Source organism: Terrapene carolina, unplaced genomic scaffold, assembly GCF_002925995.2.
Source record: "Terrapene carolina triunguis isolate 2854851 unplaced genomic scaffold, T_m_triunguis-2.0 Scaffold69, whole genome shotgun sequence".
Taxonomy (NCBI): domain Eukaryota; kingdom Metazoa; phylum Chordata; order Testudines; family Emydidae; genus Terrapene; species Terrapene triunguis.
In genome coordinates, this window is record NW_020664420.1 from 6,108,181 (window position 1) to 6,133,676 (window position 25,496).

The 25,496-nt window shown below is 43.8% G+C and overlaps 1 protein-coding gene across 1 annotated transcript in view; it reads left to right on the forward strand.

The window, feature by feature from the left end:
* The first annotated feature begins 5,889 nt into the window (after positions 1–5,889).
* Positions 5,890–25,496, forward strand: part of SLC14A2 (solute carrier family 14 member 2) — a 41,897-nt gene continuing 22,290 nt past the window's right edge. Inside the window, exons 1-8 of the mRNA XM_029910909.1 lie at positions 5,890–6,018; positions 8,835–9,027; positions 10,318–10,465; positions 11,703–11,837; positions 13,145–13,194; positions 14,310–14,478; positions 21,107–21,238; positions 24,758–24,840. Coding sequence (XP_029766769.1) covers positions 5,945–6,018; positions 8,835–9,027; positions 10,318–10,465; positions 11,703–11,837; positions 13,145–13,194; positions 14,310–14,478; positions 21,107–21,238; positions 24,758–24,840 — 984 coding nt within the window. The 5' untranslated portion in view covers positions 5,890–5,944. The remainder of the gene's footprint in view (positions 6,019–8,834; positions 9,028–10,317; positions 10,466–11,702; positions 11,838–13,144; positions 13,195–14,309; positions 14,479–21,106; positions 21,239–24,757; positions 24,841–25,496) is intronic.

Here is a 25,496-nt window from a genome sequence, read left to right on the forward strand (position 1 = left end):
GGGACAGATCTATCTGTAAAAAACACAATAATCTTCTCAAATGGCACTATATACAATTCTGGTTGGCAGTGTCAGCAGAGAGACCGGGGTTTGCATGCACTGTGGAGACTGAAGTTCTCTCTGCCCTCTAGACAGAGTCTCCCACACCAAGCTAGAGCTGAGACACAATGGCTGATGCTGCTCCCCTATCAAACGCATTCTCTGGATAAATAGTGGACGTCTGTCTCCAGTACTGTTAAGCTGGAGGTGGCACCTTTTACCAGTCCTCCTTTTAAAACAATGGGAAGTGGTATCACTGCCCAGAAAAATGTGGGGTGGTCTATCTGGACCAGTAGGATCACTCTTGAAGGCCCTTTGGATGTCGCTGGGCCTGGCCATCCTCCTGTCTTGCGCAATCTCTGTTTTTCATATGGTCTCCATATGAAGCCACACGAAACACACAGAAGGTACCAAAGGGCAGCATATTGTGCAGGGATAGCGCAGCAAAACGACATCCATGCACAGCAAATCAGAAAAAGATTGCCCAGCTTCAGTGATGTTCTTACTCTGGTTAGCAGTGAGGGGTTGATTTAAGATGTAGCCTGCAGTTCTGTTCTCCAAACAGGGAACTATTGGAGCTCCGCTTGTGTTTCCAAAAAAAAAAAAACCCTTGCATTCTTCCATCCACTCTTACTGTCAGTCAAGCAATGTTCTTGATATTGTGACCAGTCCAATGAAAATCCAGCCTAGGCCTTTCGGTCTTAACTCATGCCATTATGGGGAAATAGATGCAAAATAATGATTTAAATACCTACTTTTCAGAATTAGCTTAACTCCTTTTCATCCTGAATTCCAAATGCCTTTGCCTTTGAGTCTGACATTAGTAGCTGAATCTCCATTTGGTGTCAGGTTTCCGTCCACAGCAAATGTTTACGTTTGAGCCTTGAGAACCAGGGGAAGGGATTCCCACTTCAAACTCTTCAAAAACTCAGAAGGAATTGGCTCCGTTAACTTTAACAATGTTCTGCCTTTAACAGTTAAACATTTAAGTTCTTCTCTTGGAGTCCTGGGGCATGAGTTTAAGGATGGATAAAGAAGTTTGGAAACAAGAGCTAGCTTCATAATTCATTGTGATATATTTCCTCTCTTACCAACCTGCAGCAAGCCTTTATATCTTGCTGAAATCCCTCTCTGGAGCTCATCAGGTGTGGCCACTTCTAATGAGCCAGCTGCCTGGGAAGGGAGTCACCACATTCTGGAGCTCCTCTCTCAAAAGGGAATAAACCATGGAACATTCTAAACGTGAGCATTTAAACTAGTGTGACAGCCACCACGTTAGGTGATATACTGGGGACTTCCAGAGCTAAATGCAGGAGCTGCTACAGATTGAGCTAAAGATCTTTAGCTGGGGCTGGAACAGACTCTAAATCTCTGTGGATCACACACAGAAGGGGGCCTGTAACACACCCCTATCAGTGGGTTACACAAGCAGAGGCATTGCCGTGCCTGAGAACTTACTGAAAAGCATTACCAATGATAAGTGGAGAGAACTGAGGGTGAAGGGAAGGAAAGGATTGACTTGGGGTGCAAAGGTGGAAGCAGAGTTGGGAAACAGGTTGCATTAGCAAGGGGGAAGTGGAGCAAAAGGAACTCAAAATTTCATCACATTTAAATATCTCAAGGGCTTGTTCTGGACCAAATCTCCCAACTCTTTAAGGTCCAGTCATCACAGTAAGTGATATATATGCCCATCTACCAAGGAACATGAATTCATCCAGCCAATCTGTCCCTTCCCTTCTTTAAGGGCAAGATTGCCACACCCATATTCATGTTGGGTAGCACCTTACTCCACCAGTGGTCTCATTGACATCAGTGGGGTTTCTTAAGGGGTAAGTCACTACTCATTATGAAAAAGAGTATCACAGTCTTTCCCTAAGTACAGAAGAAATTTGCTGGTGCACAAGTTAGGAGATTGAAAGCAAATAACATCCGAGAACAGTTTGAGAGTTGTGATCCATTGTTCCCTTTATTGATTCCTTAAGATATGGAAGACAGTGAGGTTGTTAGAACCGATAATAACGGAGAAAGGAAGATGTACAATGAAAAGAGCACAAGAGACCAGAGACCAGTGGGAAGTGGCAAAAGGAGAATCTGCAAAACACTTGGATATCTAACAGGAGAAATGAAAGAGTGTGGAGACTGGCTGAAAGGTAAAGCCTTTGATTATCTGAAAAGCACCATGGGTAATAAATAACAAGTAGCTCATTACACCAACAGCAATGTTAACATTTTCTGGGTGCATATATTGGGCATTAATCCATCTAACTCCCTGATTTGTGTACTTGGAGGCTGTTTGCATATGCAAAAACTAGCATGTCCAGAGTTTCGGGTGTACATTTTTTTTGGCTAAGCCATTTAATTTTCAGAAAGGAAAGTTTAATGTGTCATCTTGCCGTTACCATGACTGCCCACACAAATTGGGCATTTGCACATGCAAAAGGCCATGTAGACACCTAAACAGCCATGTGTTATTACTATTATTTGTATTATAAGACGCACTCATCAGGATTGGGGAACCATTTAGATTGTAAGCTCTTTGGAACAGGGACTGTCTTTTCATGTTAACGAGCGGCTACAGCACCTAGAACAATGGGGCCCTGATTCCGAACTGGGAGCTGCTAGGTTCTACTGCAATACCAGTTATTAACAAACAATAATAATTGTGATGAGTGCTGTGCAAATGTAATGCCAACAGACCCTGGTCACCGGTGGCCTGGATCGAACTGGGGACCTCTGGAGCTTAGTGCATGAGCCTCTACAGCATGAGCTAAAAGATAACTGGCTGTTAAGCAGTCTCTCTCTCTCTCTCTCTCTCTCTCTGCCACTAGCTGGGACAGAACACCACACCCAGAAGGTGTGTGGGTTACACAAACGTAAAATAAAAAGCTGTTCCTTTCTCAAGTAGCTTACCATCCATATAGGGACAAAACACAGCCAGTGGGTATAGAATGCCATGGAGGACAGAAGCAGACATCAAGGGTAGTATTAATAGGAATATGAAGTTGCATATATTAGAAGCATGAACGGCTTTGTGGCATTTTTTCAATGGTTTGGTTTTAGATAAAGGGGTAAGATAAATTAACTAATCTCACCCTCTTCGTACAATAGTCACTGCAGTTGCATAAGCAATGAGTTGGCATTTTCTGTGAGCTCCTTGCACACTTGTGCAGAGCAGTGTAAATATTATTGTGTTTGGCTCGGGCTTCTTTTTCTGAAAATGTGGAACTAAAGGATTGTGTGGGCCAACTTGTAATTGGACAGAAGTGTCAGCAATAAAGATTTAGTTCAGTACTGCTTGTGCTGATGTACATAATATGTCTTGCCATGAAGGGGCAAATTTTTAATAATATTTAGGCACCTAATGACATGTTATGGGATAGTGGGGTTTTCAGCAGTATCTAGGTGCCTAACTTCCATTGATTTCAATGGGAGGTCGATGCTTAGACACTCCTGGAAACTCCCGCTAGGCATCTGTTCTTTAGGTGCCTAAATACCTTTAACAATCTGTTTTATGTCTTATGAAACCCGCGCCTCAGCATTCTGTGTCTGCATTTTTTCTATGGAAAAAGGGTTGTTCCCTACTAACGTTTCCTCGTCCATCTACGCACTGTTTTCAGCCTTGCCTAAAACCCATTTGGCAACAGAGTTACACACAGAAGTGGTTTAGTTTTCTCATTAAATGTATAGTTGAATCCTTATGCTGGCTGCCCTGCAAGAAAGACTAGTTGTGACTTTCATAAACTCTTCTTTAGTAATCTGGCCAAGTGCTTGATAGTGGTGAACTTTACCAACTGCAATACATCTCAGTTAGCTTTTCATGTGCCAGATGCAAAATATGTCCAGGCACCAATAAATCAAAGACGAGTTTTACAGTCTTGTTGATACATTGCTGGCAACAGAATGGAGGCAGACTCTGCAAAGCTAAGTGTGTTTCAAGAAAGCCATGCTGGAATGATGTCTTATTCCCAGAATTTGTATTTGATCTCTTTCAGATAAACCTCTAGTTGTTCAGTTTATTGACTGGGTCCTGCGGGGAATATCCCAGGTGATGTTTGTCAACAACCCACTCAGTGGGCTACTTATTCTAGCCGGACTGTTGATCCAGAATCCTTGGTGGACGCTCACAGGCTGTTCAGGAACAGTTGTCTCGACGTTAACGGCATTTATTCTGAGCCAGGACAGGTAGGTTTGGCTTTTGCATTTGGAATTTTTAAATAAATTGGCAACTGAACTTTAAAATATTGTGCTACCCATTAGTGGTGTCTAAGGCCCGTGTTTGAGCAGATCCGTTCTTTGGTGATGCTGAACAGTGAGTTCAAGCTTTAGCTCGCATTACATAAACCACGGTTATTGCACTGAATGGCCTATAATCTCTAATCCAGGAGAGGTACAGTCTAGTACACTAAAAGCACTATAAACACCTCAGGTTCTAATCTGGGCTCTGTCACTGTCTTGCTACGTAGCAAATCACTTACCCTTTGCATCTCCATTCCCTTGTCTGGTAAATGGAGATAATAACAGACATCATGATAAGGTTTCAGAGTTGCAGCCATGTTAGTCTGTATCCGCAAAAAGAACAGGAGTACTTGTGGCACCTTAGGCCTGGTCTACACTAACCCCCCAATTTGAACTAAGGTACGCAACTTCAGCTACGTGAATAACGTAGCTGAAGTCGACGTACCTTAGTTCGAACTTACCGCGGTCCAGACGCGGCAGGCAGGCTCCCCCGTCGACTCCGCATATTCCTCGCGCCGAGCAGGATTACCGGAGTCGACGGCGAGCACTTCTGGGTTCGATTTATCGCGTCCAGACAAGACGCGATAAATTGAACCCAGAAGTTCGATTGCCTGCCGCCGAACCAGCGCGGTAAGTATAGACAAGCCCTTAGAGACTAACAAATTTATTTGAGCATAAGCTTTCGTGGGCTACATAGCATCCGAAGAAGTGGGCTGTAGCCCACGAAAGCTTATGCTCAAATACATTTGTTAAGGTGCCACAAGTACTCCTGTTCTTTTTGCATGATAAGGTTGTGAGGCTAAGTATATAAAAGCAGTTTGAGAGCTAGTGGATGGACGTGTTATTTGAGCTGTTCTGGGCATTTTATCTTGGAGATCCAATGCTACCCTCAACTATAGTACCTGAGCACCTCACAGTGTTTAATGTATTTAAGCTCACAACACCTGGCTGAGGTAGGGCAGTGCCATCATGTCCATTTTTACAGAAAGGGAACTGAGGCACAGAGATACTAAGTGATTTGCCTGAGCTCATACAGGAAGTTTGGGGTAAAACAGGATAAAACTTGGGTCTCTCCAGTCTCGGGCCAGCACCTGAGCAACTGGACCAGCCTTCCTCTCCACGGGTTTTGGTTGCAGTTACATGAGGGAAGAATTGTGGCCCAAATGTTCAGGTAAAATAATCAATGAGGAACATGACTGTTGTTTTGGGCCTCAAGTAGTTTAGTGAGCAAGGAGGGGTAGCTTTTTGGTTATGTGCAATCTAGAACAGATTTCTTTTATGTTCAGATTTTCTGTTGCTGTTGCAGTGCAGCATCCGTGGGTTATTAGAAATGTGCTGGGTACCCCACGAACTTTCAGCTGCCCTCTAAACATGGGGTACCAAGCAACACCATTGCTATGGCACCAATTGTGCTAACCCCAGTTACTTACTTGTGTGAGTGGTCACATTGTTCACCAGCTCAATATTGTCACTTTGCTAGATGTAGGACTTCTGGAAACTGCATTTCAGTGCAAGAAAGAGTGATTCACTGGGCTGCGGCTCTAGTGCGTACTGGGCCTTCAGGGCCAATTGCTTTCTAGTAACCATTTCAAGTCAATTGTCTTTCTCCCACAGATCGGCCATAGCAGCGGGACTGTTCGGCTACAATGGAGTCCTGGTGGGACTGCTCATGGCGGTGTTCTCTGACAAAGGAGACTATTATTGGTGGCTTCTACTGCCAGTTGTTGTTACATCCATGGCTTGGTAAGTGATACTGGTTTTATTTTCTGTAGACCAGGCTAAGCAATTCTAGTTCTTCTTTTCCTATATGGCTTTCAGTGAACACTTACTGATACTAACAGGAGTTTTGCAAACACTTCAAGCACTTAGTTTCAGATTCTTTCTGTTACATCCCACCCTACCGTTTCAGTTCTGATATTCACCACTTTCTGTCCTAAACTGTGGTGACATTTTGCTGTGGGATGTTAAACAGCTTCTGCATTGCACCTCAGAGGCAATGCACTTTTTTGTTTGTTTTAGGAGTCATTCCTGGATGTGCATAGCTTGTGGTGAGCTTTGGCATCCTTTGGCATGAAATTTAAATGGTTTTTAGTTAACCTATACAATTGATTATAGCAAATGGGCAAAATGCTTCCCCAGCTTGCAACCTGTGCAAATGCATGAGGCCAGTGGACCAAATTCACTGTTGGTATAATCATGCCCGCCAGTAAAACTATGCTCACTTGCATCACTAAATCTGACCCAGTGGATTTTCACAGGACTGAATTTGATCCTGCCTTTCTTAGGTCTTTAACTAATCCTCCACAATATTAACCCATGTAAGTACACTTGATTCCAAGCAATGTATTCTTTAAAATTAAATTTAGCTTTTAATTGTGGCTTTTAATAATGTTACAGAATCAATTTTAATATAAATGTTTTTAATCAAAATTAATTCAAGATTTGCATTTTTAATGGCTTGTCTTAATAAAATGTAAATCTGTGTTGCCCTGTGCTCCTCTTACAATGCAAGATTATTCCATATTATATTTCTATAGACTTCATAAATGAAGGTCTCATTGTACCAATCTCTCGAAACCCAGAACATTTTGTAGACTGTTGTAGCGTTTCTTAAATGCAGCCACCGGGGGCTTTTCTTGTGGCCACACAACCTTCTGGGCAGTCTTTGGCGGGGAGGGTACAAAGCAGTACCCCCTCCTCTGGAGCCATAAACGCCAGAGGAGCAGACAACTGGTCTGAGTTCCCCACCTTCCTAGGGATGGTGGGGCTCAGACTTCCAGCTTCAGCCCTGGGTTGGCAGGCAGAAGTCTCTGGCTGCGCAGCGGTGTGCCACAGGCTCTGACCGTGGGGCCTCGGGCTCTGGGCTTTGCCTGAACAGCGGCGGACTCCATTCCCCAGTCTCAGGGCTCCATCCCTGGACTCACCGCCCCCCTTATCACCCCTGGCCCCCACTGCATCCCCTGGGCTGACCACACCCCTCATCGCCCCTGCTGCCTTCCTACTCACCTCCCCATCCAAGGGTTAAGAGGGGAAGAGGCGGAGCAGGGGTAGGGGCTTGGGGGAAGTAGGCAGGTGGGGGTGGGGTCTGGGGCTGAGCGGTGGGGTTGAGCACGCCCAGAGGAAGCTGGCACCTGTGCCACTGGAGCTGTTTACTGTTTCAGTGACCCACTTTAATCTTCCCCCACTGTGTTTAGTTTCTGGAGGAGCCGTGGTAACCCTCCCCTCGCCCCATAGAGTAGAACACAGTCACACAGAACAGAAGCCATTCACAAATGTAATGCAATGGTCCCCAAAGCGTCTGGGTTGCTATATCTGTCACAGAGCTATTTGAAAGATTTTAAAATTTGACATTTCAGCGACATTTTTGTCGAAATTTTGAAGTTCCGTTTACAAAAGAGCAACGCTTTCTGGGCAAACGCGGTCCTACTTTTCAATCCGTCATAGAGCTATGGAGAAACATTAGAAATGTGGCATTTCAACAAAGAAAATGAAACACAATTTTCATGAACGCGCTGACCTCTTTTTTTCTACTAGTTCTCGCCAAGAAGTCTTCTGAACATTGCTCTGATAACTGAAATCCTTTTAAGAGAAACGGCTTGATCTGAGATTGAATAGGGATTATAATACAGTGCATCTTTTCTATTGATCATAGCCACAAAAGGAGACATAGGATATTGCATTAGACATGCCAAATGTTTTTGGTTAAAATCAGCACCAACTGAAAATCCCTCTAACACCCAAACTCACCTGTTAACTATTTTTTTAAATACGGGCTACATTGAGCTCTCTGCTCACTTCAATGCATTTGCACAGGTGTAACGGAGAGCAGTAGTTGACCGTGCTTGGCCCTCAGCTGGTATAAATTGGCATAGCTCTGAAGCCAATAGAGAAACAACTAATTTCCACCAGTGGAGGATCTGACTGACCTAGACTTTCCACATTCTTTTAGATTTATTGATTCCAGTCAGGACTGGGAGATGAATTATCAATATGCCACAAGAAAGACTGTTTGTATGATATATTCATCTAGACTGGAAACCAGGAGGTCTGGAAATCTCCCAAGAAATCCTGTTTTTGTGAGATCTGTTGCCCAATTTCCTGAGCCAAGAGGTTTGGACAAAGTTATATTAAGCATCCAAACTTTTGGGTGCTTCTTAGTGATGGATCTCCTAATATTTTGTGGCTCACTCACCACCGCTTGGCATGTCAGGAATAAACCTAATTTATTAATCTTTTTTATAAGAAGGAAACTTGGACTTTAAATAATACTTTAAAAATTAATGCGGCTGATTGAAGTGGCGCTGAGCAACATCAGTTCTCATTGGTTACAGGTGCTCATGTGGGGATCATGCCTTAAGATGGTGCTAGGTCACATTTTGTGAGTGCTTATCTCATGCAGGTTAAAGTGATGTGAGCGATTCACTGTTTGGAGTCTCCTAAGGAGATTGGAGTTTTCTGAGTTTCACTGGGACTTTGGACTGAAATGGTGGGGATATTTTTCACCATTCCAGCTGAGATGAACAAGTTGAAACTGTTTCTTTTTATTCTTCTCTTTTCAGCCCAGTTCTTTCCAGTGCTTTAGGTTCAGTCTTCAGGAAATGGGACCTTCCTGTTTTCACCCTGCCTTTCAACATTGCCGTGTCTCTTTACTTGTCTGCCACTGGACACTACAACCTCTTCTTCCCCACCACTCTCATTCAGCCTGTAACATCAGTGCCCAATATCACCTGGTCTGAAATCGAAGTGCCACTGGTAAGGTCCACTAAAGAAAGGAGAAATAGTCCACATCCTTGCAAAAGATAAATAGGAGGGCTCTTGCCTCTAGGTAACAGGCTAAAATACAGCCCAGGTTAATAGCATCTGAACCTCCTGAGCATAGAATCATAGAATATCAGGGTTGGAAGGGACCTCAGGAAGTCATCTAGTCCAATCCCCTGCTCAAAGCAGGACCAATCCCCAACTAAATCATCCCAGCCAGGGCTTTGTCAAGCCTGACCTTAAAAACCTCTAAGGAAGGAGATTCCACCACCTCCCTAGGTAACCCATTCCAGTGCTTCACCACCCTCCTAGTGAAAATGTTTTTCCTAATATCCAACAACTCATAAAATGAATTGGTCATCTCTGCCCAGTTCTTAACAGAGGAGTAGCCACTTCACAAAAAAATCCACCAAAATGGCATGATGCCCAATGTTGGTGGTTTCAGTGGAAAGACTAAGGATTCAAACTGACCACAGACTTTGAACTACTCCCTCTACTTAGAAGTGGGCCTCACATGACCAGTCCTAAGGCAAGTTGGGGGGGGGAGAGCTTGGGGAAAACTTGCACTTCAACTGTGCTTGTCCCGTTGTTGAAAAGACACTGTCAGTCGGACACCTTTCACCAGCAGCAGCTGATATTTGGGGTCAGGAAGGAATTTTCCCCTGAGTCAGTTTGGCAGAGACTCTGGGAGGTTTTTTCCCTTCCTCTGCAGTCTGGGGCATGGGTCACTTGCAGGTTTAAACTAGAGTAAATGGTGGATTCTCTGTAACTTTCAGTCTTTAAACCATGATTTGAGGACTTCAGTAACTCAGCCAGAGGTTATGGGTCTGTTACAGGAGTGAGTGGGCAAGTTTTAAAAACTATTTAAAAATGAAGAAATTCATTTTTGAACATTCTTGTTTGGGGGAATCATTCCAAAATTTCATTTCAAATTTTATTTATTTTTTCTATTTTTCTATTATTTGTACATTACTTCACAACATGTGAATAGTAGTAGTGCATAGTATGCACTACTACTAATTAAATGTCATAATAGGATATCATATAATAGTTGGAAAATTCTATTTTTATTTTATTTTATTTTTAAAATTACTAAGGGCAGCTGCTACTTAGTACTGACTGAAACACCTTATCCTCTTTTCTAGGGCAAAGTGTCTCCTGTTTGTGTTGTAATGCCACAGTTTGACACTTTGAGCCCCTTGTTTTCTAACAAATGGACACTGTGAAATAATTGCCATTTTGCCTTGATTATAATAATGTGTCCTTTTCAAACCAATGCTGCAGCTGCTACAATCCATTCCAGTCGGCATTGGTCAGGTGTATGGCTGTGATAATCCCTGGACTGGTGGCATCTTCCTGGTTGCTTTACTCATCTCCTCTCCACTTATTTGCTTGCATGCTGCAATCGGATCAGCAGTGGGGATGCTGGCAGGTACTAACAAATGACCATGACTTACCAAGGTTATTTTTGTAATTTCTTACATTTACCAGTACCCTGACTCCAGTTATTACATAGTTCTGTCCAACACTTTGTGGCTTCTGCTTGCATGGGTCTGGACATGGTTTTGATTTGTAGTCACATCCTTGAGCTTGGATCTGAATTTTGGGTTTTATTCAAACCCAATATGGCGAAGGCAAAACTCGGAACAAAAGAGTAGAGTTCCACAAAGCTCTATTCATTGTGTATGGGTTTGCAAGATTTTGTGTTCTACCAAGGAGACCTGCTGTAGCTCTAGGACCAGTTGTCACTAGTTATGTTATGAAACCAAGACTAATCCACAACACCCATCTTGGAAAATGTGTATCCATCCAGAGACGGCAGTAAGTTTTGTGTTGTGCTTTGGACCCATAAGTGTTTTGGAGAAGACTCAGGCCATTTTCTTTCCATAGTTCATCTGGTTTGGGATGGTTGCTACGTTTTGCACAGGTCTAGTATTTAATCCAAATGATTCAGTAGGTTTTCCTACAGGGGAAGGTGAGGAGAGGAAGGGGTGGGAGAAGGGGAATCATAAACAAGAAAGCGAATGGAGGCATCACAGTGGGAAATGGATTAGTCCAAACAAGTGGTGATATGAGCATCCAAATTCAAGTTATCAGAGCTGATAATGTCTCAGGGTGGCCTGGTCGCCAGAGGTTGTGCTGCCCTGTTTGCTGGTGGTGCTGAGGCCAGTGAGAAAACTCCAAGGAGCTCTTGTAAGGCCTCCCAGGAAAAGACCCTGAGTTGCTGTCCTGCTGGTGAAAGCCCGCATAGGTGGAGACTGACTGGGTCCCAGCACCCCTGGCAGCTTGGGGCCATGGGAGATCGGCTAGGAGGTCCTGCTTACTTCCCCGCTGCTGCCTTGGCTACTACTGTGCCGGGACTGGTTAATTTTATTGAGCCAGAATGCCCATTGAGCTTAGAAAGAGTTTTGCCTGAGTGAGAACTTGAGGACTGGTCCAAATTCTGGGCTCTATTACATCATCATAGATATGGAATAAGCATAGCCATTGACTTCAGCCTATTTCCTCCATATTGGCAATGGTGTGACTGAGAACGCAGTTATCTTTTAGTGCAGATGTAATGGGGAAATAATTCTGTGTTGATGCCAAGGAATTTGTAAAGAATGATATCTGATGTCTAAAACTTGGCTAATAGCTAGATATCATAAACTGTGCCTTTTGCCTTACAGCGCTGACCATTGCAATGCCATTTGACAGGCTCTACTTCGGCTTGGCGAGTTACAACTGTGTGCTTGCTTGCATTGCAATCGGAGGCATGTTCTATGCTCTTACCTGGCAGACACACTTGCTGGCACTTGCCTGTGGTATGTATCCTATGGGATGTGGAAAGCAGAAATCCAAAGCATGCAGAATAGCCGTGGAAATTCTGCAGATTTAATGTCAGGGTTGTGGCCGTGATGGCAAAAGCGCGCTCGCATCCACCCATGAAACAGAGAATTTGCAGGCATAATCTGCATAATTGCACCCACAGTCAGATGTTCAAGCAACTGATCTGTGCACACAAGTGCATTTCCACACTTTTGTTTTAGACTGAGGAAAACAAAAGCGAGAAAGAACAAAGGTAAATTCTCCATGAGAGAGCACAGTGTGTGTGTCTCCTTTGTTACAAGTTGCAGCAAGTGCAAGAGCAAAATGGCAAATGTAAGCATTCAGTACATAGCAAATAAAGGTGTGTCAGCGTCATAAACTACATATATCCAGGAGTGTCACTTGCTATGGAGCCAGTGGGCCAGTTGCCCCACACCGACTTAATTCCCTGCTCCCCCAGGACTTTTCATAGTCTATATCAGTGTCTCTAAACCTTTCCAGAGTACAGGAGTCTGATTTATCTTTCATACCTCCAAGTCACCTCACTTAAAAACGACTTGCTTACAAAATCAGACATAAAAATACAAAAGTGTCACAGTACACTATTCCTGAAAAATGGCTTCCTTTCTCATTTTTACCATATAATTATAAAATAAATTAATTGGAATATAAATATTGTACTTACTTTTCAGTGTATAGAGCAGAATAAACAAGTCATTGTATGAAATTTTAGTTGGTACTGACATTGCGAGTGCTTTTTATGTAGACTTTGTAAAACTAGAAAAATATCTAGATGAGTTAATGTACCCCCTGGAAGACATCTGCGTACTCCCAGGGATACACGTACCCCTGGTTGAGAACCACTGATCTATATGATCCATTATGTCAGCCACTTTTTGCATCATCAGACTTTGCAGGGCATAATATAATTGCATATTAAGTCCTAAACACAACTTTGCCCACCCCCACCAGAATTTTTCTGAAAGATGCCCCTTCAAATGTGCTTGTTGAGGTGAAATGCTCACTTACCATTCATGCAAATAGAGCAGATGAGGCCAAACTAGCCTTAATGTCAGAGCGACTTCGTACTTCACACAGGAACAAATATAAACCACCTGCACATGGGATTTGGGGATCCTATTTAGTAGCCCTCCTGCACCAGAATTCTAATTCTAATCCTTATGCTAGCTAGCAGTAAATAAGCAGTAACTACTTTATAGTGTAGTTGCAGAGAGTTGCTACCTATGCTAATTTCATTGAGCAACTTTTAACTTGTTTCATAGTCTCTTTGTTCATTTCACAGCATTATTTTGTGCCTATGCTGGAGCAGCTCTTGCCAATATCTTATCTGTGGTAAGTTTATATGTATTTTGGCTTTGTCATAATATCAGAACACAGAGACTTCTGTATTACAACAATAACAGTTCTGACAGCACTGGAGTAAGAATTCTGCAAGCCAGTAGGGTTTATTGTATAGATTCTGTCTGGTGTATTGTGAGATTAAAGACTCTACTGCTGACAGTAGGAGTTCAGAGAACTTCAAACCACACTATCCTCTATGTGTGCACTTGTGTATATGAGTTGATTCCAACAACCATTTCTGGAATGAGATACAACTTTTATTCTACCCAGACAAACTCCTTTAGGCTGATATTTTTTTTATTTGTTCCCAATTTTTCCTTGCTTTGTCTCAATCCAATCATTTTTTTAAAAAGTTTGTTGCAGTCATTTTCGAGGATTGTTAATGTGGAGAAAAAATATCTTTTCTCATATGGTAAAAATATAAAATGTATACCCATATGACTCAAAAATAGCTGCAACTAGAACCATCAAACTATGCTTGTTTTTAGATCTTACTTGGGGGATCAAAACTAAAGCCAAGTTTGAAGACAATAGGTTTGGTAGCTTTAAATATATGAATGTTTAAAGACAGCAATTTCATATATACATATTAAAATGTACCCATCTGATTTCTTTGTTAACGTATTGTATCTAGAGTGGTTTAGAGCAGAAGGCCTGCATAAATAGGATGCCTCTGTTACATACACCTGAATTAAGGATGCATCAGGAAAAGGATGGTTGGACCCAGTGTCCTCATTTTTAGAAGAATTCAGTTGGAGAGCCACAAGGACCCTAGAGGAATCTTGGCCAGATACATTTTTGTACCAATTTAATTTTAGGCTTTTAGAGTCTCACTGGAACTTGCTCCCTTTTTTTCTTGTAACCTGGCCCGGCTTTGCATTGCTATCTGTGCTGCCAGCAAGGGGTAGGGATATGAGTGTGTTTGTTTGGGGGGAATATCGGGGAGGAGATACGAGGAATCCCAAAGTGCACCATAATTGTCAAAACTGTTCTTTGAGGAAGTATATCCTTCTCAGGCTTCTGACTAAAAGCTGGAGAGTTAAGCAAAGGGAATAATAAAAATGTGATATAAAATTCTGTCAACACATTCTTTTTCCCCTACCCAGATTGGATTACCAGCCTGCACCTGGCCTTTCTGCTTCTCTGCGCTTCTCTTTTTGCTCCTAACTACAAATAATTCCGCAATCTACAAGCTGCCACTCTGCAAAGTCACTTATCCAGAAGCCAACCGAGTCTACTACCTGAGAATGAAAGGAAGAGAGCAGAAACCCACTGGTGATTAGCCAATACAAATGGGATACACTTTGTGATCCCCAATGTAGCTGCACATATTGATCTCAAAAGCACGTGAATTAGAAGTTTCCGTACTATCTGTCAAACACACACACACGTCAGCAATTCACGTCTTCAACAACTAGGTGTTGTGCTATGAGGGCTGAGGTTATATATATCATATTTTGGAGGAAAGATTTGTTCCTGATCTGAGTCTCATAAAATGCATTCAGGTAACATAATGGGTGTCTTACAGATGTATATGATACTAATTTGAAACAAATTATTATTATTCATAGTAATAATATTGTAGGAGTTAACTTTTATTTTACATTTGCCTGGTAGCACAATAAGGACCCAAACCCAACTAGGATTTTTGGATGCTGCCACAATAGAACAATAATACTGTGAGAAGAACCTTGTAATGAGCTGTGGTTAAAATCAAGAGGAAGTTTGTTTGTAAATGCAACAGAAAGACTGACTGACTGATTTACTCTTTTGGCATCACATGAATCTTGTCTAAGCCCCAAATTCCATAATTAAATCCATAATATAAATTGTTAAAATACTTATTGAATTCATCATCTTTCTCTGTAGTCTGCTGTCTTTTCCTTATTTTCCATTGCAGTTAAGATATTCATATTTCCCCTCTGTCATCAGACTAGGGAAATGACTTACTGATAATTGTGTTGGCCATTAACACCATCTTCTCCATCATACAAACAGAAAAATAACAATCCCCAACCAAAAAAACCCACAAAAGTATGTATCCATCTTACCTGTGTTGTACCACACATCCAGCAAGGAGCAGCAGAGGGAAGAACGGGGACTTGGAGGAAGACTGTGACAAATGCAGTTACTGTTATATCTTTTCTCTCTACCGTCCTATCAGGACAGCAGAGGTAATGAACAAAAGCCAAGTCAAAGATTCCCATTGGATTGGTCCCCACAGCTGGCTGACCTACTTAACCAGATGAAGCACTGGACTTAGTGCCAGTTGTGGGATATTCTCTGGGCATGGCTCTCTATTGCACTGTCCCTTAGGGGGATTATTTACGTGAGTGCAAAATGAGTGGAGAAGAGAACTGGTCTGGAATTTTTCAACACAACATTTTTTGTTGGAAAATGCCGATTCATCAAAACCAAAACTTGTTGCAGAAAAGGGGTCTGTTTCGATAAATTTTTCAACTCAAAAATTTTGAGAAATAAAGTTCGGAAACTATCAGAATGTTTTGTGGCAATATTGTAAAAAATTCCAGTGTTCTGGTTCAAAATGACTCTTTATTTCAAAATGCACATTGACTGTAGTAAAAAAAAAATATTTTAAATAAATGGTCAAAATTAAAATGTTTTGAAATTATGAAAAAATGTTTCACATGACCAAAAATATTGGGGGGGGGGGGATTTTCAGTTCATGAAATTTTGAGATTTCCACTTTTTGGTTTGATTCATGATGGAACATTTTGCATTATCTTGAAAATGTTCACAGGATAGGAAAACCATTCCCCTCCCAGCTCTTGTCCAGAACGCTACCAGAACAGAACGGCAGCATTTTGGACCTGCTTTGCCCTCTCTTCACTAAAAAAGGCTTTGTGCCAAGCATAAACATGGACCCAAGCGGGCTTGGACTAAAGTCAGATCCTACAAGATAAAGCTTCACCTAAAAACTGAAGGAACATAGGGCTTAAGTGAAATGAAGAAGCAGAGAATGAGCTGATCTCGTACACCTCCAAATGTCCTTGAAGACGAGGCAAAAGAAGAAAAATCCCAGAAGGTTTCTGACAGTGCTAATCAAAACTCTTCTGTCATAGTTGGCCAAAGAAAATCTAAGACATATTGGAGCACACACAACCTGACATACCTCCCACTGACATTACATTCCCCCTAGCTGATATCCCCTCATAATTACCCAAACTGAAAACTTAGCCTGCACACTAGGGTTCACATGGCGATAGTTGCATGGGCTCTTTAATGTTTGTAAAAGGTCCAGATGTCTGGCTTATGTCTCACCTGCAAGGTGAGCACAGCACAGCACTAATACTGACCTGGTTCAGTACCAACTCAGCTGGCAGAGTTCCACTGTGATGCTGGCAGACCTGGTGCCAGCTCTTGCCACGGCTGTAGGCCTTAGCCGAGCACGGACAAATTCATTGCAGGAAACCAGTCTGTTTCACCTGTGTGTTAGTATGATTCAGATGGGTATTGGACTGGTAACCATGTGTTTAGTGTTTAGACTTTTTGAAATGCTTGTAAGTTGCTGCCGGCATTAATCTTCTTTATAATAACTTTATCATATGCTGTAAGGTCATATTTAAGTTTGGCTTCATAACTGTAAAAATTTTGCTGTGAAACTGTGAACCCAGTCAGCAGGGATCGTTTCCTGTCCATCCAGAGGGCCTATCAAAAGTAAATGGGCTATTGTGGGATATCACCATACAAATAATATTAATTGCCCCTCGCACATGAAGAGGCTACAGGCAAAAGGGCTCTTCCCATTTTCTTGAATTCTGGAAGAAGGAAATAAAAGTAGTTGACAAGAAAAGTTTTCATCTTTTGCTGTTTGGACTCTTTTCTTGATTAATAAAACCTTAGATTGGCTACAAGAGTTGTCTCTGGCCTGGTCCCCACTAAGCCCCCACTTCGGACTAAGGTACGCAAATTCATCTACGTTAATAACGTAGCTGAATTCGAAGTACCTTAGTCCGAACTTACCGCGGGTCCAGACGCGGCAGGCAGGCTCCCCCGTCGATGCCGCGTACTCCGCTCGCCGAGCTGGAGTACCGGTGTCGACGGCGAGCACTTCCGGGATCGATCCGGGATTGATTTATCGCGTCTAAACCGGACGCGATAAATCGATCCCAGAACATCGATTGCCTGCCGCCGGACCCTCCGGTAAGTGTAGACGTACCCGCTGGTGTGAGAACTAAGGTACAAATTGATGCTGAATAAGTGACTGGTCTCTTGGGACTGGGAGCAACCTGAATATTTTGTGATCTTTGGTGCATGGAATCCAACTATCGCTAAGTCCCCCTGGCCTGGGTGGCAAAATAGATTGGAATGCCAAGGGGACTGTCTGTGACTCCCTGGTCAGACTGGTATAGTACTTTAGGAGTTCACACTTGTTAGTGGGCCGGTGAAATCTAATTACAGAACACACAACCAGCTTGGGGGTCTCTGTCCCGCTTCTTGACAGTCTGCCCCTGAGGTTGGCGCTCCTGGTCATGAACCACTCCACACAATGTGACAGCCACGTCCTGCAGAAAGCTGAGTTTGGCATAGACGTCTCCCCTGCAAATCCTGACAGCTCTGCCTAGCAGCTGAGTTCTGATGAGATCCTGGCTAGATAGAGCTGCAAGCAGGGAAACATTTCTCCAAAAAAGGAAAAAGCATATTTGGTCATTTCAGCCCCAGTTCTGCAAAGCTATAAGCAGCGTGGGGCACGGGTCACTTGCTGGAAGATTCTCTGCACCTTGAAGTCTGTAAACCATGATTTGAGGACTTCAATGGCTCAGACACGGGTTTGATACAGGAGTGGGTGGGTGAGATTCTGTGGCCTGCATTGTGCAGGAGGTCAGACTAGATGATCATAATGGTCCCTTCTGACTATAAAGTCTATGATTCTATGAGTAACTTTAAAGAAATATGTGTCATCTTGTTGAAGTCCATGGAGTAATCACCTCTATCATGTGATTTGTGGAGCCAGGGCTTTCAAACTCTTGGCTAAGGGCCTTTTGACTCAAGTATTATCCACATGTTTGTCAGAGAGCAGAATGCAGTATTGTAGCTGGGTTAGTTGCAGGATATTAGAGAAACTAGGTAGGGGAGATAATATATTTTATTAGACCAACTTCTATTGGTGAGAGAAGAGCTCTGTGTAAGCCTGAAAGCTTGTCTCTCTCACCAACAGACGTTGGCCCAATAAAAGACATTACCTCACCCTCCTTGTTTCTCTAATATCCTGGGACCAACACGACTATAACAACACTGCATACAATGTTAGAAAGAGATTGACAAGTAAGTAAGAGATGCACCAGACGTTACATAGAGGTGGCAGCAGCCCACTTTAACAGTCAGGAAAATTGATGGTTTACAGGATTTGGGCATTGTTAGAGCACTTAAATTGAGAGATGTATTTACATGTCTATGAAAGCTGTTAGTTTCCAGTGTTTAAACTGAAATCTACAGCACTGGAAAATTGTGTAGTAAAGGAGAGCTTTCTAACAGCAGGATGTTGCATCTCCTGAAAGGCTCAGAGTGCTCTCAGCTCAGCACCTTGCAAGATTCCCTTATGCATGCAAGAAACCAAAAATGACCAGAATTTCACTGCTAGGTCTGTACAGTATGAAAGGCACATATTTGATAGCAGCACTGAAGAGCACAAACATCACTTAGTGAACTCTGTATGAGATTCACTTAATAAACCAGTGGCATCTCCCTCTCTGTGGCCCCAACCCAGCAGAACATTTGTGATTCTTTCCAAGACTCCTGTGCCCTGAAATGTTCTGGATCGCAGTCCAATGGCAGGCTAGCTGGTTCAGTAAGAACACTGGCCTGCCAGGGAAGTTGCATCCATGTAGAATATAGCATGATGGCTATTATCAGCAAAGCCACCTGAGAACTGGAGAATTCAGTCCTGTGATGAAAGGATGCCAGTCCCCTTAAAGTCAATGGAATTTCACCGAGGCTGGATATGGCCAATGGTGTTTGGATGCAGCCTATTTCGACAAATTCCCTTGCCTCCAGGTATGCAGTGGGATCCCAATTTAGAACTCAGATACACACACACAGAATACCCGGTATGCCGATGACACTAAAAGGTTACTCAGAATGAGGAGAGAAACAGAATGTTATCGTTTGTCACGTACAAAGCTTCCTACCCAGAGCAGTGCAAGAATCACTCATTAAAAGGTGAAAAGAAGAGAGAATAATGAAAGCGCCTACTGAGGAGGAAAGAGGCCTGAGGAAAGCAAATAAGCCTCTTGAGAGGAGAATCCCAGATAATTGCCTTAAAGACAAAGGAGAGCACCAGAATCGCTGAGAGGAATTACCTGATTAGAGGAGTAGGAGAATTTAACTAACACCTGTTTTAGTAGAGTTTGTTCGGCGACGATGAGAGGTAAGTGTATGATCTGCTATAAAGAGCACATCTCTGGGATGATGTGCTGATTAGCCGTCATTAACATCTTCATATATGAACACATGCTACCATTGCTCCCCCAGCTCTCCCCACAATCGCCCACCACCAACGCAATGCCCCTGTCTCTTGCAGAGCTTTGTATTCCAAGGTGCTTTGCCCAAGGTGAAAAATGCAGCTGTGAACATTTAAAATAAAGCACCAGCAAACCAAGAGAGAAGTTAAGAGCTCCAGGCAATGAAGGAAAGAAACCAGTCTTCAGCTGAGATTTGAAAGGCGATGGAGGGCTGACGTGGAAAAGAACTACAAGGAGGAAGTTCCAGGGTTCAGAAGCTAAAGAGAAGGTGATTCTTGCCCCAGGAGTTGCTAAAACAGGACGAGCTTGTGCTTCCTTCAGACGTGAACTGATATAGCCCCAGGCCATCTAGGGATGCCAGCACAGAGGGACAACTACAATAGGGAACAGTGACACTGCACCACCTTTGAAAAATACCCAAAGCTGGAAGTTTGCGTGCTACTGAGGCAACTGGCTGTGGTTTCACAGGATGATGGGGGAAGTGATGAAGAAGCTGTTGGGAGCAGAGGAGCACAAGGCAACAGTCTGACAAAGTGAGTTGGACTAAAGGCCGAACTATAGGTGAAAGGGAGGTGAATCCTCTTGAAGACTGAGGGAAAAGCCAGTCTCAGTCACATTGGCAGAGGGGTGCATTACAATGGAATTGTGTTCTTCCACCCAGGAGCACAGGGAAGGCATCATCTCAATTTAGTGCTGCAGACAGAGATGCTTTGAAAATCAAGGGTAGGTTTCCAAAGGCTTAAGTGGCACTTAGGCACCTGACTTCCACTGAAAGTCTTGTACCCTTGAAAATATACCCCTTGGTTCAGCCACAGGGGACACATAACAGCCAGCCCCTGGAGTATGTGTACACGTCTATGGAGAGTAACCCTCTGCTGGGCGGGTCTAGACCTGCCCCTAAGACACCTGAGGGGCCTCTCTTTTCCCTTGCACTTTGGACACACTTGCACAGCTTGTCATCCCAACAAAGCATCATTGAACTGAACTTGATTAGAATTGTACCTGGCTCTTCTCATCCTCAAAGCACTTGACAAGCATTAACTAGTCAATCCACGTCACGCCTCTAGGAGAGAGGGACTCAGACGCCCATTCTGCAGAAGATGAGAACTGAGTCAGGGAGGTCAGTGACTTCCCCACAAGGCCAATGAGGGACTGAGTGCAGGAGATAGGACTGAAACTCCACTCCAACCACAAGACCACACCTCTCTTCTGCCTGATTGTTTGTTGCATGTTATTCTTGCTTGCTTCCTCTCACTGCATCACACTCTAAGGGTTTCCCTACACTTGTACCTTCTGTTCCCCTTTTTTAAAATGCTACTTTCTGTAAGTAGCTAAGTTTTCCCTCTGTGCCTTTCCCTCAGCATTAGACAGTCCCAGCAGACATTTACCTTCTCATGTTGCTTTCTTTTCTTGCCCATCAGATGGTGTTATGGAGGAACATTCAATTGAATTGGAAGCGGATGAGTGCCAAGGAGATATCCAGCCAAAGCAGAGGAACTTGTTTCAATTCGATCAGCAGTCTACACGCTGGCCCGTGCGAAGGAGAAGTAAAGGTTGTGCTCCATCTCTTCCTGTCTTTCCTCTCTCACATGATCCTGGGCAGCCCTGATAGCAGAGCTTGAGATTTTGCAAGCGTCACCCAGATATTTTCATATTTTTGAGGGGAGTTCATAAAAGGAGTTGAGTTTTTCTAGACCTCTTCCCCATACCTTCTGTTAAAACAACACTTCTCTATGCAAGTGGGAGCCTGGGCTGTCTAACAGTGAAGGAAGCCATAGTAACCAGGAGGATGAATAACAAATTTGGGTGAATTATTGAGTGCTCAGTTGAAGACACTTTCTGAGCATATCAAGTTGTGTTGTCGCCGTGTTGGTCCCAGGATATTAGAGGGAAAATGTGGGTGAGGTAATAAATAATAATAATATTTACATCACTCACCTTGTGTCTCAGGTTCGGCATCTAATGCCACTAGTTGCTTGAAACTCTTGGTCCTCATCCAGATGCCTTCGAAATTAGGTGTTTCCAGATTGCTCCGCAAATTCATGTGCCCTACCACCTTACACCTCCTCAGCTTTCTGATGTTCTGTAATTGTCAGGATAACAAAAGTATCCTCATTTTGGGGGTGGGCTTCATTTGCTATTAAAGGTCCCATCACAAACAAGGAGGATTGTTTCAATTTAGACGAAAGGAAAGAGTTTAAACAGGGGACCCACAGCCTACTCAGCTGTTACTAACTTTGGAGTTCATAGGAGTCTCTTGCAAGCGATGTTGCTGCAGCTGGAATTCTGAAACCATATCCTATTGACAGGATTGGTCCATAGTAGTCTTACCCCTGAGAGATTTTCATAGATTGATATGAAAGGGTATAGGTGCAGTGAGGAGGAAGTAGAAGTTTCTCCCACCAAGATGTTCCCACTGGGAACTAGCTACCTTGGGCCATCAAGATTCTCAAGTACCTGTGGCTTTTCGTCTGAGGTTTTGGAGAGAGGAACTCAGATAGATGATTCATCTCTACTAAATTACAGAGACAAACCTAGTGCAGAGAGATGTCTGCAACCTAGAAGGGAAATCCCATTTTGATTCTCTCACCTGCTGATATGGCTACAATGGCATGGGTATTCCCATAGCTCAGGTACTTTTATGGGGCTCCTACTCCCGTGATAGCACTGAGATCCACTTTCTTCACTTAAAGAGGTAATGGGGTAGCTTTTCATAGGGATGAGGCCTGGCCTCCCTCTTTGGTGGGCAAAATTTGTGCTTATGAACTTAGCAGACTCATTTTGTGCAGCTGAGATGAACTGCAAACATGATGTAAGCGGGGGAATGGTCCCGCTATTGTGAGGAACTTTCCTGGCTTATACAGTACCCCAGTGAAGTGAGCTAGCAAAAGGATCTGAGTCCTCGCTCCCACTCCCTTTATCCAGAGGCCTGCCTGACCTCGAGGGCTCCCCTTCCATTCTCCTGTGTGGCAGAGTCCTTGTAACCCCAACAAGGCTGGGCCCAGGATTCCTGGGGGGCTCGACCTTGTCGTGGTCACTTAGGGCACGGGCTGGGGTGTCCCCACTCCGGGGTGCTCTCTCTGCACTGGATGCTTCCCTGACCCACTGATCATTACATACAGTTCAAAGCAAATACAATTTATTAAACAGCAACCAATTTAAAAAAAATAAGAAAAAAATGGGAAAGGTTAAAGGAAAACTCGGCACCCTGCTCTGTGGCATGGGGACATCCCAACCAGAGTCTCTGGATGTAAGGGAAGTTCACAGTCTGTTCCTCACAAGTCCCAGGCCCCTTCTCAGGCCCTGGCTGTGCTGCAGGGATGCTGCGGGTCGGACACTTGCTCTGGCGGTGGCCACAAGCCCTCAGGTTCTACGTGGCAGGACCCTTTTTCCCAGCGTCGTCCCCACCCCATCGGGGTTATGATCCCCCTCCACACCTGGCCTGCAGGGCCCCTTGGCTGGGGGCATCTCCCTGCACTGGGCCCACTGCCCAGGGTCCCCCCTCGCTCTCCCCAGCTGCTCACTGCACCCGGCTCCTGACTGCTCCAGCCTCAGCTCTGGTTGCTGCAGCTCTGCTCCCAGCACAGGTCTGCTCTGTGGGCTGCTTCTGTGACTCTGCTCCCAGCTCTGACCTGCTTTCTGGGCTGCTTGTCTGGCCCCTCTGGCTGGCACGGCTCTGCTCCCCAGGCCAGCTTGGGCCCCACTCTGTCTGACCCAGGCAATCCCAGCTCACAGGGAGGACAGGACCCCCTGGCATCCTGACTCCCTGATGTGCCTGTCTGCCCTGTCAATCAGGCTGACCTGGAGCATTGGCTTCTCCCCATTGTTCCTGGGGACTGTCAGTCTCAGGGTCCTGATTTCCCATCGATCCTTCCCCTTTCTTTTGGTACTGGGAGCTAGCCAACCAAACACCCCCACTTAGTGTTAGTAAGGGGACAACAGTCCCTTTACAATGAGCACCTGACTCAGAGCCCTAGGCAGAGGCACAAGTATTCAGATTTGTGCCCACAATCGAGTTGCAGACAGAAAATGCAAACGCAAAAATATAGGCCGCCATTTTGAATATGTGGCCTAACATGGGGCATTGAGGAGAGAACATCTTTAAGAAACCCCCTAGCCCCAATTCCAGCCTCCAAGTCCAGTTAACGTATAAACATGGGAGCTCTTAGGGGCCTAGCTACCACACCCAGATTTGGATGTCAGAAAATATCATGAGAGAGTCAGCCAGGATACACCTACTGTTTCGGAATATACCACTAGATCTTTAATCTTCATTTGCATAGTGCCCCAGACGCAGGCAGGAAAGATTTCAGTTTAATGTGAACAGAACCCTTAACTGTGGTGACATCTGTTAATAAATCAGCCATATCAGCTATGGAGGCTGAACATACATTCTTTGCACAGCCAGAATGCTGCTATCAGCTCATTTTATAAGTCCAGAAAGAGGTAGCTGGGGAGCCCTTAAAATACAGATCAGATTTATAGAGCTGGTCAAAAAACGCTAATGATTTTCACAGGAAATGTTTTTAAAATCATTTCCTTTTTAATTTTCCGCCCCAAAAAATCAATCTTTTGATGCAACCTTTAAACCAACACCCCGATGTTTTCTGGGTTCAAAAACTGAAAAAAAAAATGGGTTTTGCTAAATATTTTCAGTTTTTAAAAACCAAAACTTTTTCCTGAAACCAGAGCAAAGCTTTTTTTCACTTTTTGGCTCTGTGTTTTTTTCACTGAGAAACTAGAAAGTTTCAACCACACTGAAAGCTTTCTGAAAGAATGTTGACCAGCTCTAAAGGTGCAAATGCTCCTAGAGATACTCTCTGCTATTTAGGTGCAAAGGTGATTGAAAAGTTCAAGATCACGGCTATCCTCCCTGGAAAGAGAAATATTTTACAACCACCATCCTGAAGGAAAGTTATAATTGAAATGCTATTGTGATATACCAGCGGTTTAACAAGTAACAATGCATAGCCATCCTGAGTGACTTGGAACGTGTGCAGTCTATGCACATCTACCATGAGAGGGAGGAATTTGAGGTGCAGTGAGCAAATCTATTTCTTCTGTACCTACAGTTTTTGGAAAACTTGAACATCTGGATAGACAAAATGAGGATCAGTTTTTCCCTCCACACCACCAACAGGAGAATGAATCAGCTGTAAGTACTGGAGTTACCACTTTTCTGCTTATTAAAGCCAAGTAAAATTAGTGCAGAATTATTTGTGGGGTTTTGGTTAAAAATATATTATGTGGGCATGAAATCTAAAAAGAAACTGCAAACATTTATTTTCAATTTCACAAAGCCCTGAGTTACACTGAGCTTTGATACTCAGTCATTTCAAAGTTTTACATTGTATTGGTGCCTTTTCCCCTTTGGGATCCCATTTGAACATCAGTGTCATCCCTCTGCCAAGCGGTAGCAGATGTCCAGGGACTTGCAGGCCAGCTTCCCAGTGGAGCAGAAATCAGTGGCATGGGGTCTGAGTAGAGTCTAAGGCTACGTCTACACTATGAGCTAGGGGTGTGATGCCCAACTCACGTAAACATACTTGTGCTAGCATAAGTATAAATAATAGCTTAGCCATGCCAAGTACAAACCCGCCTGAACTACAGAGGTACGCTTCCCATGCTACCACGGCTACGCTACTATTTACATGCACAAGGTGGGAATCATACCCCTAGCTCAGTGGTCCCCAACCTTTTCCAGGTGGCGGGCGCCGAACGACGAGCCACCGAGGACCGTGGCCGGCGGACAAGCATCTGCCGAAATTCCGCTGAGAAGCGGCAACGTCAAGAGGCGTCGCCGCCGAAATG